We start from the raw sequence: 13,451 nt of genomic DNA on the forward strand, positions 1-13,451 counted from the left end.
TGTAAAGATTAAATTAAATGTAATAAATAGACAGATTAAATGAATTTAAAGAGCAAAGTAATTGAGAAAATAGTGATAAATCTGTAACTTGCCACAATATTGATTGGTGAACATGTTAGAAATGTTTAGAGAGTTATAATAACAAATGAATTTACAAAGATTAAATTAAAAAGATTTACAAATTTAATCAGGCTAAATAGTTTGTGAGAAGTTAAATAATTTATTAAAAAAATATGCAAAATATAAATACTCATTCGTCACGAGACTTAAAAGGCCGCGTAGTTGAGTTTTTAGGTCATTCTCATTTTTTCCAACTTCAGAAAGAGAGGCCCAAAGCTATCTCCTTTCCTTTCCGTCTGCGCTAACCTGTTAAACAGAGAGTCGGATATACAATTCTTGGAAGTTGCGAGCTCAAGATTTCTCCCAATAATTAGGGTTTTCCTTTTTCTCGATAGATTATTCTAATCTATATCGCTGCATATCCCTTTTTGTACGTGCCTCTCTCTCTCTCTGCCCTATCTGGCTTTCCATATTTCAATCTGAAAAAGTTTGCATAGGCAGGTTCTTTCCTTCTTTCTGCTTCTGCTGATATAGTTTAGTTGCATTGCAGGTTTATTTCCCTCTAAGTTTATGGTCTAAACATGTATTCCTCTAGAGGCAATAGTGCCTATGGGCAACAATCCTACGGTGGGCAATCTGGATATGCTCAAAATGTAAGTTCTTTACAAAAATCGCGCTTTCATGTGTTTTGGAATTTTCTTTAATGTAATGGGTTTATTTGGATTATGTTTTGGAATTTGGGGTTTTGAGGTAATTTTCGTGCAAGTGCTTTAAAATTCTGCTGCTATTTTTATTATTTCACAATTGAATTTATAAACTGTGGATATGCTATGTCCATTGAGATTTGCAGTTTTTCTTTTCCTAGTTGCAATTTTGCCTATTGCTGCATTTATTCTTATTATTTTCATATTCTATAGAATTGATTGTGGAATGTTCTCGGAATTGTTTGGGATTACTACAGTTGTCTTTGGTTCTTTTTGATGGACATGGCTAACTATGAATTCGATTGTTGAACACAAATTCTGATTTCTGAGATGTTGTGCTTAGTTTTTATTTTCTCTTTTCTAAGATTAATGATCTTTTTTTTTTCCTTGAAATTTATTCTTCTATAGCTGGGAAGTGCATATACTGGGAGTTCAGTTGGAGGTCCTGATGGAGGCTCTCAACATTCCTTAGCTTCTAGGCACTCATCTATGTTGAGTGGTACTCAAGAAGCAGATGTTGGTAGTTACAGAGGCTCAACAGCACATTATGGGGGGCAATATGGGGCCATCTATGGCTCAGCTTCCATGACTGGTACTCAACAGGTTAGTTGGGCCAGCTTCATCTTTTTGGGATTCTGTTCAGAATATTCGCTCCTCTGTGTCATGTTTTGGTTTTTCATCTTGTGGCAAGTGCATCAGAATCCTCATTATTTTGTGTTGTTTTTTCAGTGTCGGTAACCTTATCGACATGCTTTATTGCCAATATTTCCCATTTATTAACATATTACTTCCCACATTTTGCTTGGAATTTTTGTAGTTTCCGAAGTTAACCGCAGGGTTAAATGCTTTATTGTATTTTGATGTTGACCCGGAGAAGTTTAACCTTGAACTATGTAGTTGATGCGCTAATGCTGGTTACTCTTGATATCGTGGCGACAACTTTATCCTATTCACAGATATTTTGTCTGTTCTGTCCTAATTCTGGAGTTGACCTTTTGTTTCATTGACACTCTGCTGATGTGAACTTTTAAGATTCTATTTGGATTTTTTTTTGATAGGCACCCGCAATGAGTGCGAAAGTGACTGGAGCGTCAGCTTTAGAAGGTCGTGGAGGCTATACCTCAACTCTACCTGATTCTCCAAAGTTTGCATCTGGTGAATATGTTCCATCATCTAGTCATGCATATGGTCACACAAGCGATCAATTGTATCCAGAGAAGATCCATGATTATTCAGCAATAGATAGACGACAATATGGTGAACGACAGAGTGCTTTCATGGGGAGGGACATGCAGAGTGATACAGTCTCACGATATGCTGATTCTGTTGGTTTTAGTCATCAACATCAGGTGTAGTTTTCGTTTTTTTCCTATTCTATATTACATCTTCCCCTAAATAGTAGGTTTAGTCTCCTTTTTCTATCTGTCCTAATTACGGTCCACTTCTTTTTTAGAATATTAATTTTCTAATATGCCCCTATTAAATGTACTTGGTTAGCAGCAATTACGGCTATGTAGTTAAAATCTTAATTATTTTACTGATATATTAGTAATTTAGGACAGGAGGATGACTTTTTTTTTTGTCCGTCTAGACTTGTTCTTAGTTGTTTCTTTTAGCATGTGACCATTTTTTGTTAATAATAAGGTTGGATAAGGTACAAATTCGCTCCTAACAATTCTTTTCACTGTTGGCCAGACATTAGAAACCCTACAAAAGTATTCTTATTATTTTTAAAAAATTTTCCCTTATTGTTTGTGTTCAGGTGAACAATGTTTCCAACACTAAGGGTGAAATAAAAAAAGGGTTTAATTGACTAGGGTTTCCAACATAGTTATTAAAGGCGCGCCTATGGCGCATGGCGCACCAGGCGCAGGCCTTAGCGCCATGGCAGCCCCATGGCGAGGCGCAACTGCCATGGCGCGCGCCTGGTGCGCCATTTTGCGCCAAGAGGCAGTTGCCAAAGGCGCACCAAGGCGCGCCTTGGCAGTTACAGGCAGTTATGGGCTGTTTTTTGGAATTTTTGGCATTTATTTTTATATATCTGGAATGGAACACGTGTTCTATTAACAAAAAGTATTAAAAAGGAGAGAGATTATACGTTTTAACTAACTAGAAGATGAAGAGACTCTTTGAAGAGGAAGAGACAGAGTCATTTGAAGAGTGAGAAACAGAGTCATTTTATTTATGCTTGAGATATTTTCATGATTTAGTATGCATTGCATTTTTATGTTAGTTTTATAGTTTTATAATTTTTATTTTTGTAAGTGCGCCTTGTCTCGCTATGGCGCGCGCCATCGCCGTGCGCCATGCGCCAAGGCTCCAGGACCCCTTGCGCCTTAGTGCGCCATGCGCCTTTAATAACTATGGTTTCCAATGCTTAGGACGATATTGAAAATAAAAGTTACGGGTTATTGAATACACAAAAACATTGCAACAGCATAATTTGTGTATGAATGGTACCTTGATCATCAGTTATTGCTCCATGAATCAAGCTACAAATTGTTGAGATCAATGCAGATGAATAAAATTAAAATTTATGTTATTAGATCTGATATTTTTGTTGGTTTAGTTTCTATGAACTTGATTTGATTTTGTTTCTATCATCTGTTTTTACAGCCTGGGATATATGAACGTATTGATCAGGCCTCCCTACTTCGCCAAGAACAGTTACTGAAATCTCAGTCAGTGCAATCTTCCTCTCTAGATGGAACTTCCAGGTAATTTTTATTTGTTAGTTAGTTCACTTTGTGATGTGCCCTAATGGAGATTATTATGCATTTGACTGCTTATTGTGCTTGATTATCTCATCCTTTTTCATTGATGAGCAGGCAAGGTCATCCTTGCCATGGTATACAACATTAGACCTCTTTGTTATATCATGTATCATGTCTTTGCAAAGCTTGCGTTAGTTAGTGTAAATTTCATATTGCACTGAGAGCAACATATTTCTGGCAGACAAATTGACTATCTTGCAGCAAGAAGCACCGCTAGTCGTCATCCCACTCAAGATCTCGTGTCTTATGGAGGAAGAGTGGATGCTGATCCTCGCAATTCATCAATGCTTACTACTTCTTCATATGGTGGGCAGCATGCTCCATCGATATTAGGGGCTGTTCCACGAAGGAATGCAGATGATCTCCTGTATCCTCAAAGTTCTTCAAATCCAGGCTATGGAGTTAGCTTGCCTCCTGGTAGGGACTACGGAACAGGAAAAGGGCTTCACGGGGCATCTCTTGAATCCGATTATCGTGGTGGCCACTCGAGGATTGATGAGCGTAGGGATGACAGAGCTGGTTATCTTAGAGAGTTTGAGCTAAGAGAGGAGGAACGCCATCGGGATCTTTTGCGTGAGAGAGAGAAAGAAAGAGAAAGGGAGAAGGAAAGAGAACGGGAACGAGACCGCGAGCGAGAAAGAAAGCGTGAAAGGGAACGCATTTTGGAGCGGCGTGAGAAGGAGAGGGAGAGAGAACGGAAACGTGGACTTGCAATTAGGCGTGAACGAACTCCACCAAGAGTCTCAAAGGATAGACGCGGAACATCTTTGACAAAGGAGGGGAGAACCTTACGACGAGATTCCTCAAGTCATGAAACTTCGCATAGGTGGATCATGATGTTAAATTTCGTCCTACTCTAGTTCTGAATATATAGCTGTTTGTGTATGCTGCAGTCTTCATAACTGACTCGTTCTTCTCTTATGCTGAAGGCGTCATTCACCTGTTAAAGAAAAAAGAAGAGAATATGTCTGCAAGGTAAAGAGAAACCAACACAGAGTTTACTAATTCAATGATGATGAGAATTTTTACCTCATCAAGATCCCATAGTTTTTCTTATGGGTTCTGGAGTTTATGGCTTTCTTGAAATCAGGCGTGAACTACTTCTTTCCTTTCTATTATTGGTCCAACTCTTTTGTCATGTGATTTGGCTGGTACTTGTGACTTTCTCAAAGATCCGATTTATTCTTATTTCTCTGTTATTTGAGCTCTTCCCTTCTGAGCTGCTTTCCTTTGGTGCTGGGTTTTTGATTCTCAGTATTTCTTTTTTTGCTCTCCAGTTCAGTTTAACTCCATCTCGTCTTCTTTTCTTTCCCCTCTTGGTTTGTCCCTCAGCATCTTCCACTTGCTAGCCATTTTATATATTGTTATGCTCATGGGGAAAACACTTGCATAGTGCCGATGTGTTGCCTGTCTTTCTTATCCCTCAGCATCTTCCACTTGCTAGCCATTTTATATATTGTTATGCTCGTGGGGAAAACACTTGCATAGTGCCGATGTGTTGCCTGTCTTTCTTAGAGTTTCTAATTTGTACCTTTGAAACCTCACAAATTGAATCTGGAAATTTCACATGTGGAAGTTTGCTCTTTTAGACCGTGGACTTTTTGTTGACTATTACTGCAAAATGGAAGAATTTTACCCTAAAGCAACAGAATTTTGTCGTGCTGCTTCACTGAAGCATACATATATTATCTCAAGTCACTATTATTCTGCTTGAACTGGTTATTAAATTATTTCATTCGCATCTATAATCAATGGTGTTTACTTGCAGATTCATTCATCCAGTTTAGTTGACACGGAGCGAGATTATTTGTCAGTAGATAAAAGATATCCCAGATTGTTTATATCACCAGAATTTTCCAAGGTTCCTCCCCCCCACTTTTGTCCTTAATGTGAAGGGATGTCAAGGTTAGTTTAGTTTTGATCTAATATTGTGTCTTTCTTGTTCTAGGTCATTGTGAACTGGCCAAAGGAGAGCCTTAAACTTTCTGTTCATACGCCTGTCAGGTATTGTTTGTTTGATATATGTTGAACAGGTTTTATCATCTGATTTTGATTTCTTTGGATATGGTCATGATAGTGTCTATAATATTGGTTAAATTTTCCAGATAAAAGGATGTAATTTTTCATCCATTATTTCATCTTTTACATGCTAGTAAATCCATCACAGTGATTTCATGAGCATTATACCACCCCTGTCCTATTGTGGGCTTTAAGTAACTCTTTGAAGCGTCCATAAAAAGAGGATTACTTGTATTTTTGTTTGTTTTACTAAAGAGGAAAAACAATCATCATGGCCTAATATCACTTATATATCTTAAATGCAATAGTTTTGAGCATGACTTCCTTGAAGAAGAAGATGTAAGAGAGTTAAAAGAATCCCCAGTGACTAAGCTTTCAGCTCAACAACTTGTAAAACCAGAACCTGGACGAACAATTTGGCATGCGAAGGTAAGTTAATTCTTTGATAGTCATTTCTGATATCATGTCTGCCTAAATATCTCTTTTGAAAACATGTTTCTAAACTGTTATGAACTATATTGAGTAAATGAATTATGTGTTTATTTTCTTTTATCTTTGAATCTCTTTTCCTTAATGTGAGAGTTGAGTTGAACCAATAATTTTTCAAGTGGTAACAAATTAATTTATGTTAATGAAATTATTAACTTATTGATATTGGAAAGCGGATGAAATAAGAATTAAGAATCATATTCTTATTTGGTGAGTGTTTGTTGTGCATATAAGACTGCGAGGACTGCTTGTTCCTAATGTATAGTACCTTTTACCATCTGTTTCTTTTTGACGCAATTATTTCTTGAAGTCCCTAATTAACTAGCGGTTCTTTACCACACAAATGAAATGGTTAATATATATGTTCATGAAATGAGTAGCTGAATGAGGATGCTAAGATTTATTTATTGCAATTTCAAGATCACTCGGAATATTTATTTTCTTTCAAAAATTGAATGTCACTACTGAAGAACAAGTATAGAGTAGATAATTTGATATTTTTTCCTACCTGGTCAGATATGGATTGTGGATGTATTTTGTTGAAGTGTTGCTTGGTTTTAAAGAAAGATTTCACTTTAGGATCAGGGAAGATAAATGGTTTAGGTTTAGATTTTGGTAATGGAGAGGTGTCTTGGCAACTTGGGGTTAGATTTTAAGCCTCTTGGAGGATTCGTTGAAAATGGAAACGTTTTGGTGCCTTGAAATATGTCAAAATTCTAACTCTTTTAGTTTGGCCTTCTTATGAAATACGTGGGTTGAGATTGATGCACATATTTTCAAAGGTCAGGCTGTTATTTAGTTTGTTGTGCAACAAAGTGGTGCTTTTACTTGTTTGGTGGTCAAACCCATAGATATTTGTACATGCATGCATGCATGCATGTGTTTTGTTATATTTTTTATGTTTAATTTTATAATTATTTTTGTGTTCTGGCAGTGAGGTTGTATTGAGTATCCATTGATAGCTAGCTATATGATTGCACTGTAATGATTGTTTTTCTGAATTTATATATAACTGCATTGTAATTCCTGAATTTATATATAACTAAATTTATGATGGCTGAAGTTTGATGTCAGTCATTTCACATTTTTAACTATTATTCATGATATAGATATATTAATAATTTTCCGCTTGGTAATGTATAATCTTTACTCTTTGATTCAGATACTTCTGATGAGTGGACTTAGTAAGAATGCTATTGAGGAGCTGTCATCTGAGAAAAGTTATGATGATCGTCCACTGCATATGTGCAATATCATGAGGTTCGCTGTCCTGAAAAGGGATCGTTCTTTCATGGCAATAGGGGGTCCATGGGATTCTGTAGATGGTGGTGACCCCTCAGTTGATGATTCTGTTTTAGTTCAAACAGCCCTCAGGTCAGTATCATTTACCTTATTCAATTTTGTATATGGGAATGTCATTCTCTAGCCTCTCCTAATTGGACTAAAGTGAACTTCACTTTGTAGGTATGCAAGGGACCTAGCTCAAATTGATTTGAAGAATTGCCGTAACTGGAATCGTTTTCTGGAGGTGATATTCTGTTTCTTTCTAATATGAATTGGATTTGAATCTTTTGAGTTTGTTTTATGTACAATCTGTACACTTTGGTTGAATGTACAAATTAGATGCTTGCATTCTGTCATTGCATTATTATGAGGAGCTAGGAAATTAACTTTTTTAAGACTTTTGTGCTTGAAGAATTCTGGGTTCAGTTGATAGCAGTTTAAATAGTGATCAAGTTAGGTGATATTGGTAAGAAAGTCAAACTAATTACGATTTTGGTATACTGAAGTCATTAGGCATTTGCTTGTGTTTTTTTTTTTATTTGGTTTGTTTAATCTAGTAATTTATGTAACTTCTCGCCAAGTCTGCCAAATCCCTCTTGGCAGAGCACATCACAATGCTAATCAAACAGCCTTTACATGTAATGATCGTTTATCTTTAAATGCTATGAACTTAAGACACATAAAAATAATCTATTTAATTATTACTTTCTGCTGCTCAAAAGTTAACTGTGCAACTGCAAAGTTACTTAATTTTGCAAGATTAGTGATATGAATAAGCCCATGGTTTCTTTACATTTCTGAGCTGTATGCACTGGATTTTTTTTTTTTTTTGCTGTCATATATTTGTTAAATTAAAAAAGGTGATACTAGGGTGCTTGTTGCTTATGCAGATACACTATGACAGATTTGGCAGCGATGGGTTTTTCAGCCATAGAGAGATCACTGTTCTGTTTGTTCCAGATCTGTCCGAGTGCCTGCCTTCATTGGAAACATGGCGAAGCCAGTGGCTTGCTCACAAAAGAACTGTTGCTGAGAGGGAACGCCAACTCATTTTGAAAAAAGAGGTGTCTTTTTATGATCATTCTCATGCATATGCAGTTGTGCTTCAAGTTTTCCTCTTCCTTGTGCTCAGTTTCTATTGATTATTCACAGTATCTGGTGGATCTTGCTTTTTGATACTTATTTTCGTGAAATTTATATCTATGTATGTTAACCATAATGTACTATTGCTAACCTACCTTGCATGGAAGGTTTTAAGCGTTTCAGGTTTTTGAAATGTTTCATAAACCGAAACTCTTGGGAAAATTGTATGAAATATTTCAGCAGGAAATATTTCAGGTCATGTTTCCGTAATTTGAAAATATTGGAAACTCGGTTCTTAAAATTTGGAAATGGTTTCCTAGGTTGTAATGTATTTTTAGACTTGGATCAATGCCAAGTACATGTTCAGTAAATCTCTAACACTTTCTAGATCAATTTGTACAAGCTTCTGAAATGAAATAATATTTTTCCCTCTATTATATGACATATATGTAATTTTCTAGTGTGTGTGTGTGTATATATATATATATATATATTGCACAATGTGGGTGGGGGTTATGATTGATTCGATAGAGAAGAAGGAATAGTATGTTTTTTTTTGCTGGGGATTTCCTGGAAAAAATCGTCGCATCTTACTCTGAGTCCTTATGAAAGATATTCAGTCTGTTAGAATAGAAGTTAAAGAGGATATATATAATGAAACCTAGATTTTTATAATTTACACGTTCCTCCATGTTTCTGTTTCCTAATTTTTTACAAATACCCTTCCCCAGTTTCTGTTTCATTTTTCATATCTGTTTTTGCTAACTTATTCTCATATTTTCAGAGGTCTAGAGAGAAGAAGGAAGGGCAAAAAGGTAAATGCAGAATCCTTGCTACCTTTTGTTGCAAGTTTTCCTATGCTTATAATCATGTGAGTCATATGATTAATTATTGTCTTTATCATAAAGGAACAGATTCTTCCAAGGATTCTAAAAGGACGGAAAAGTCAGAAAAAACCAAGGAGCCTACATCAGCTGGTGTCAAAAAAAATGAGAAAGACGTCAAAGGTAAAGCCACTGCACAAAAGGGTGACGGCAGTGACAGGAACCCTGTGAATAAGGATGAGGCTGAAACAGGAGAGGAAGCCAAGAAAGTTGAGAAGGAACAAGGGGATACCTCTGGTACACAGACAACTAGCACTGTGAAGGCAGGAAAGAAGAAGATTATAAGGAGGATTGTCAAGCAAAAGGTTGCTGCTAATAAGACAACTGATGCTGTGACTACCGCTACCAAGCAAAATGATGATGGCAAGAATGCTGCAGAGAACAATGAAAAATCAGAAATCTCCGAGGAGCAGAATGAATCTTCCGCTGATCCTTCGGGAGTTAAAACTTTTGTGAGGAAGAAAGTCATAAAGAAGGTTCAAGTGGGGAAATCTATTCAAAATAAAGATAAGGGCCTCCAGCCTGAGGTTAAAACTGAGAAGGTGGTAGACTGCTCCGAAGATAAACCGAAGGATAATTCAGAAGCCAAAAGTGTTGCAGTTGGGCAAGGTTCTGCTGTTAAAACAGCCGTTAAAAAGAAAATAATTAAAAGGGTTCTTAAAAGAAAGCTGACTGGGGCTGCAACTAGTGAGATTAAGACGGATGACAAAATAGCAGCTCAGGCTGGTGATAAAACAGAAAAATTGGAGAAAGAAAAAACAGGTGCGCAGTACCTAGCAAATGAAGTACAAAAATCTGAAAGCAAAGTGATTTTAAAATCACCAACTGCAGATAAACAAGATTGTTTACCCAACTCAAATAAAACAGAGATCAAAGCTGTGAAGGAGGAGAAGAAGGATGGCAAGGAAATTGATGGGAAAGGTAGCACGGGGACAAAAATTGAGGGTACTGCTGACAAGCAAAAGGTTATTCAGAGAGAAGATCATGATGGCAAGAAAGGGAAATCAAAGGATGATGAAAAATCAAAGGATGAGAAGAAAGACAAAGATGGAAAAGATGAATCTAGGGGAAAATCTGCTAAGGATATTAAGGAAAAGAGAATGCTTGAAGAACCTCCTAAACATCCCGGAGTGATTTTTCAAATGAAAGGGAATAAGGAAGCTAAAGTATGTTGATGGTCACCTAACAGGCATTATATTTTATTTACATGCAATTTTTACTTCAAAAGTTTTCCTGAGAAAGCCAAAAAAAAAAAAAAACTTTCGCTTGTTATCTATGGGTATACTCTAAATGTTCATTTTCCTTACAGCTTCGCTCTTTGTCGCTTTCACTTGACTCGCTCTTGGATTACAGTGATAATGATATTGAGGAATCAACATTCGAGGTTTGTTTCAGAAATCAGAATATGTTTAATTTATCGGGCTGTGTTTTGTTTAGCTTTTGTTAATATTTCCCTTATCTATGTCAAATATATTCCTTGCAGCTTTCATTGTTTGCTGAATCTTTCTATGAGATGCTTCAGTATGAGATGGCCTCTCGTATTTTGACATTTCTTCAGGTTGGTTCACAGCATTCATCATCATGCTTATCATGTGAGTCATCATTGATTAAGACACCCTTCTTTTGCATTATTTTTTTTTTTGTAGAAACTACGCATAAAATTTGTAACAAAAAGAAATCAAAAGAAGAGACTGCGGGAGGAAATGGAAGAGAAGGATAAGGAGCGAAAACGACCAGCCAAACAGCTCAAGACAAATGAACTACCTGTGAATACCAAAGCTGTTGACCCTGAAAGCACAGATAATCCAGAGGATCAAAACACTAAGAAGAAGGAAGATGTTTCGGTTGATAAGGTTAATGAAGCAAAGTTGGAAGTGGAAGAGGAAACCGACTATGAAGAAGATCCAGAGGAAGATCCTGAAGAAGATGAAGAAATGGATGATCCTGAAGATGATTCATCTGATGAGGTAAGAAATTGTGAAAATGTTTGAGTAGTAAGTGAAGTTTTTTGTCAGTTACCTAGCAATCAGCATAGTTATTTAAGGCGCAGTCGTGCGCCCGCGCGGCACTATTAAGACGCACTAATATATAGAAATATAAATGACGACAATTAACATTTCTAAAATACAACAAATACTCAAATAACAACCACCTAAGGGTTGTAGCTCAGTTGGCAACACAGACTGAGTTTGTGGGAAGAGATCTCATGTTCGATTCCCACACTAAATACATCCGCATGGAGGGTGAGTGTACAAGTGGACCTTCACCTGTCCAGAATACACTAGAATAAAAAACTGTTACAGTGATTTTATTTGCTGAAATTTATACAGAAAACTAAAGAAGAAGAAAAGCTGAATCTGGATGCTAAGGATGAAAAATTGGCTGGCAATGGAAAAGAAAAAGCAGAAGGAAATTCAAAAGAGACAAAAATTGAAGAGGCAAAGCCCGTGTCTGATATTGTTTCCTCTGAAAAACAAGATGCAAAGGTGGAGAGTGGGAAGAAAGAGCCATCAACTGTCAAGGAGGCTGTGATCGATAAGGAATTATTGCAGGTCTATTTTCTGGGCTACACTTTTTTCTTTCCGTTTGAAAATTTAAGAATGTCTCTTATTTCTCATGATATACTCTCTTTTTCTGAACAACAGGCTTTCAGGTTCTTTGATCGTAATCGAACTGGCTATATCAGGGTAAAGATGAAACTTTTTTGATTTCAGGTATTAATCATATGTAGAGAGAGGCCATACTGAGGATTTATTTGCTAATTTTTCAGGTTGAAGACATGAGATTGATCATCCATAACATGAGGAAATATTTTTCCCACAGGGATGTGAAGGTGAGAATTTGCAATCCTTGTATGTTTTAGACATTTATATCTCACCATTAACTTGAAAAATTTGGTTCATAGTTTGTGTTTTTTGTTGTTGTTTTTGGATGTGTCAGGAGCTAGTGCAAAGTGCCCTGTTAGAAACCAACACTGGAAGGGATGACCACATACTTTATGGAAAGCTTGTGAGAATGACAAACATTTGAGAGAGAAGACTGTTGTTAATTTTCTTTGGATTGATATTATAATTTTTGTAGTTTTTGTATGCTTTTTCCCGGGATTGGTTTGATGAAGAATTAGTAGAATAATTTTTTCACTAGTTATTTATGAGAACATTGTTTAAACATTGAAGATTTGGGTAGTGTACACTATAAGCAAAGATGTGCTTCCTTTGACTATTTTATGGGTAAATAAAGATGTATTATCTGTCGATCTACCATCAAAAGGTCTTTGTTTTCTACAAGGTAAAAAGAATTATCTTTCAATTTTTAGTTTGTTAAGCTCCCTATCTCTCATTTGTTACTTCTGGAGGTGAGAGGCACTCAACTGATGCACAAGATGTCAGACTTCCAATTAGAAATTGACATGTGGCCAAGAGAGACAACTTCACAAGGCTTTTGTTTTCTTCAACTTTTTGCTGCAAATTTTTTTTTATTAAAATCAAGACTAATTAATCACATCACACATATTTATATTATATTTAATTTATTTTACATATTTTATGTAAACTTTTTTGTTTGCTGCACACAACTACCAATGCTCATACTACCTATTTATACTAATAACCTATTAAATCAGCACCACATATTTGGTGTTACTGTCAGGATTAGGATTTTTGATCCTAAGATTAGGGAAGAAAAGAACTTAGGAAACAGAGAAAGAAGAGAGAATAGAAGAGAATTTAGAAGAAGGAAATAAGATTTCATTAATCAATTTGTATAATGAATTAGTACAGATTCATTCTCTTAAATAGGAAAAAAGGAAAAGGAAAGTAAAGCTAGCCTCCTAAATTCATGACCTTAATAATTCTAACTTACCTTAAATCATTCTATTCATTCTAACCTACATTAAATAAGAATAGGAAATATAACCTACCTTAAATAAGAATATGAAATATAGCAATTTACTCTAAATAGGCCTAATAACTGTTGATGTGGCAGCAATTATGATTTCCCATAGCTGTAAACATTCCTAAATAACATCTATTAAAGCTAAATACCACTTAATGTAAAAACAATTAACCACCTAATAATACCTAAATATCCCTATCTATAATCATGACAATACTCTCCCCTTTGAAGCATTCTTGTCGCCAAGAATGTAGAAATGT

At 35.9% G+C, this 13,451-nt stretch overlaps 1 protein-coding gene across 2 annotated transcripts; it reads left to right on the top strand.

The window, feature by feature from the left end:
- The first annotated feature begins 292 nt into the window (after positions 1 to 292).
- Positions 293 to 12,551, top strand: LOC136217753 (protein SHORT ROOT IN SALT MEDIUM 1). Of its 2 annotated transcripts, none has more exons than XM_066004401.1 (22): positions 293 to 490; positions 611 to 713; positions 1,173 to 1,367; positions 1,823 to 2,113; positions 3,381 to 3,481; positions 3,720 to 4,364; positions 4,468 to 4,513; positions 5,307 to 5,399; positions 5,487 to 5,542; positions 5,866 to 5,986; positions 7,209 to 7,420; positions 7,511 to 7,574; positions 8,221 to 8,394; positions 9,198 to 9,228; positions 9,322 to 10,463; positions 10,607 to 10,681; positions 10,781 to 10,855; positions 10,944 to 11,264; positions 11,628 to 11,849; positions 11,943 to 11,984; positions 12,068 to 12,130; positions 12,238 to 12,551. In XM_066004401.1, exons 2-22 carry the CDS (start codon positions 642 to 644, stop codon positions 12,325 to 12,327), a joined length of 4,131 nt encoding a protein of 1,376 aa, XP_065860473.1. In that variant the 5' UTR covers positions 293 to 490; positions 611 to 641; the 3' UTR covers positions 12,328 to 12,551. The 2 variants fall into 2 exon arrangements, with proteins under 2 accessions (XP_065860473.1, XP_065860474.1); XM_066004402.1 differs by having other exon boundaries at positions 9,328 to 10,463.
- Positions 12,552 to 13,451: the final 900 nt, after the last annotated feature.

This window comes from Euphorbia lathyris, chromosome 2, assembly GCF_963576675.1.
Source record: "Euphorbia lathyris chromosome 2, ddEupLath1.1, whole genome shotgun sequence".
Taxonomy (NCBI): Eukaryota; Viridiplantae; Streptophyta; class Magnoliopsida; order Malpighiales; family Euphorbiaceae; genus Euphorbia; species Euphorbia lathyris.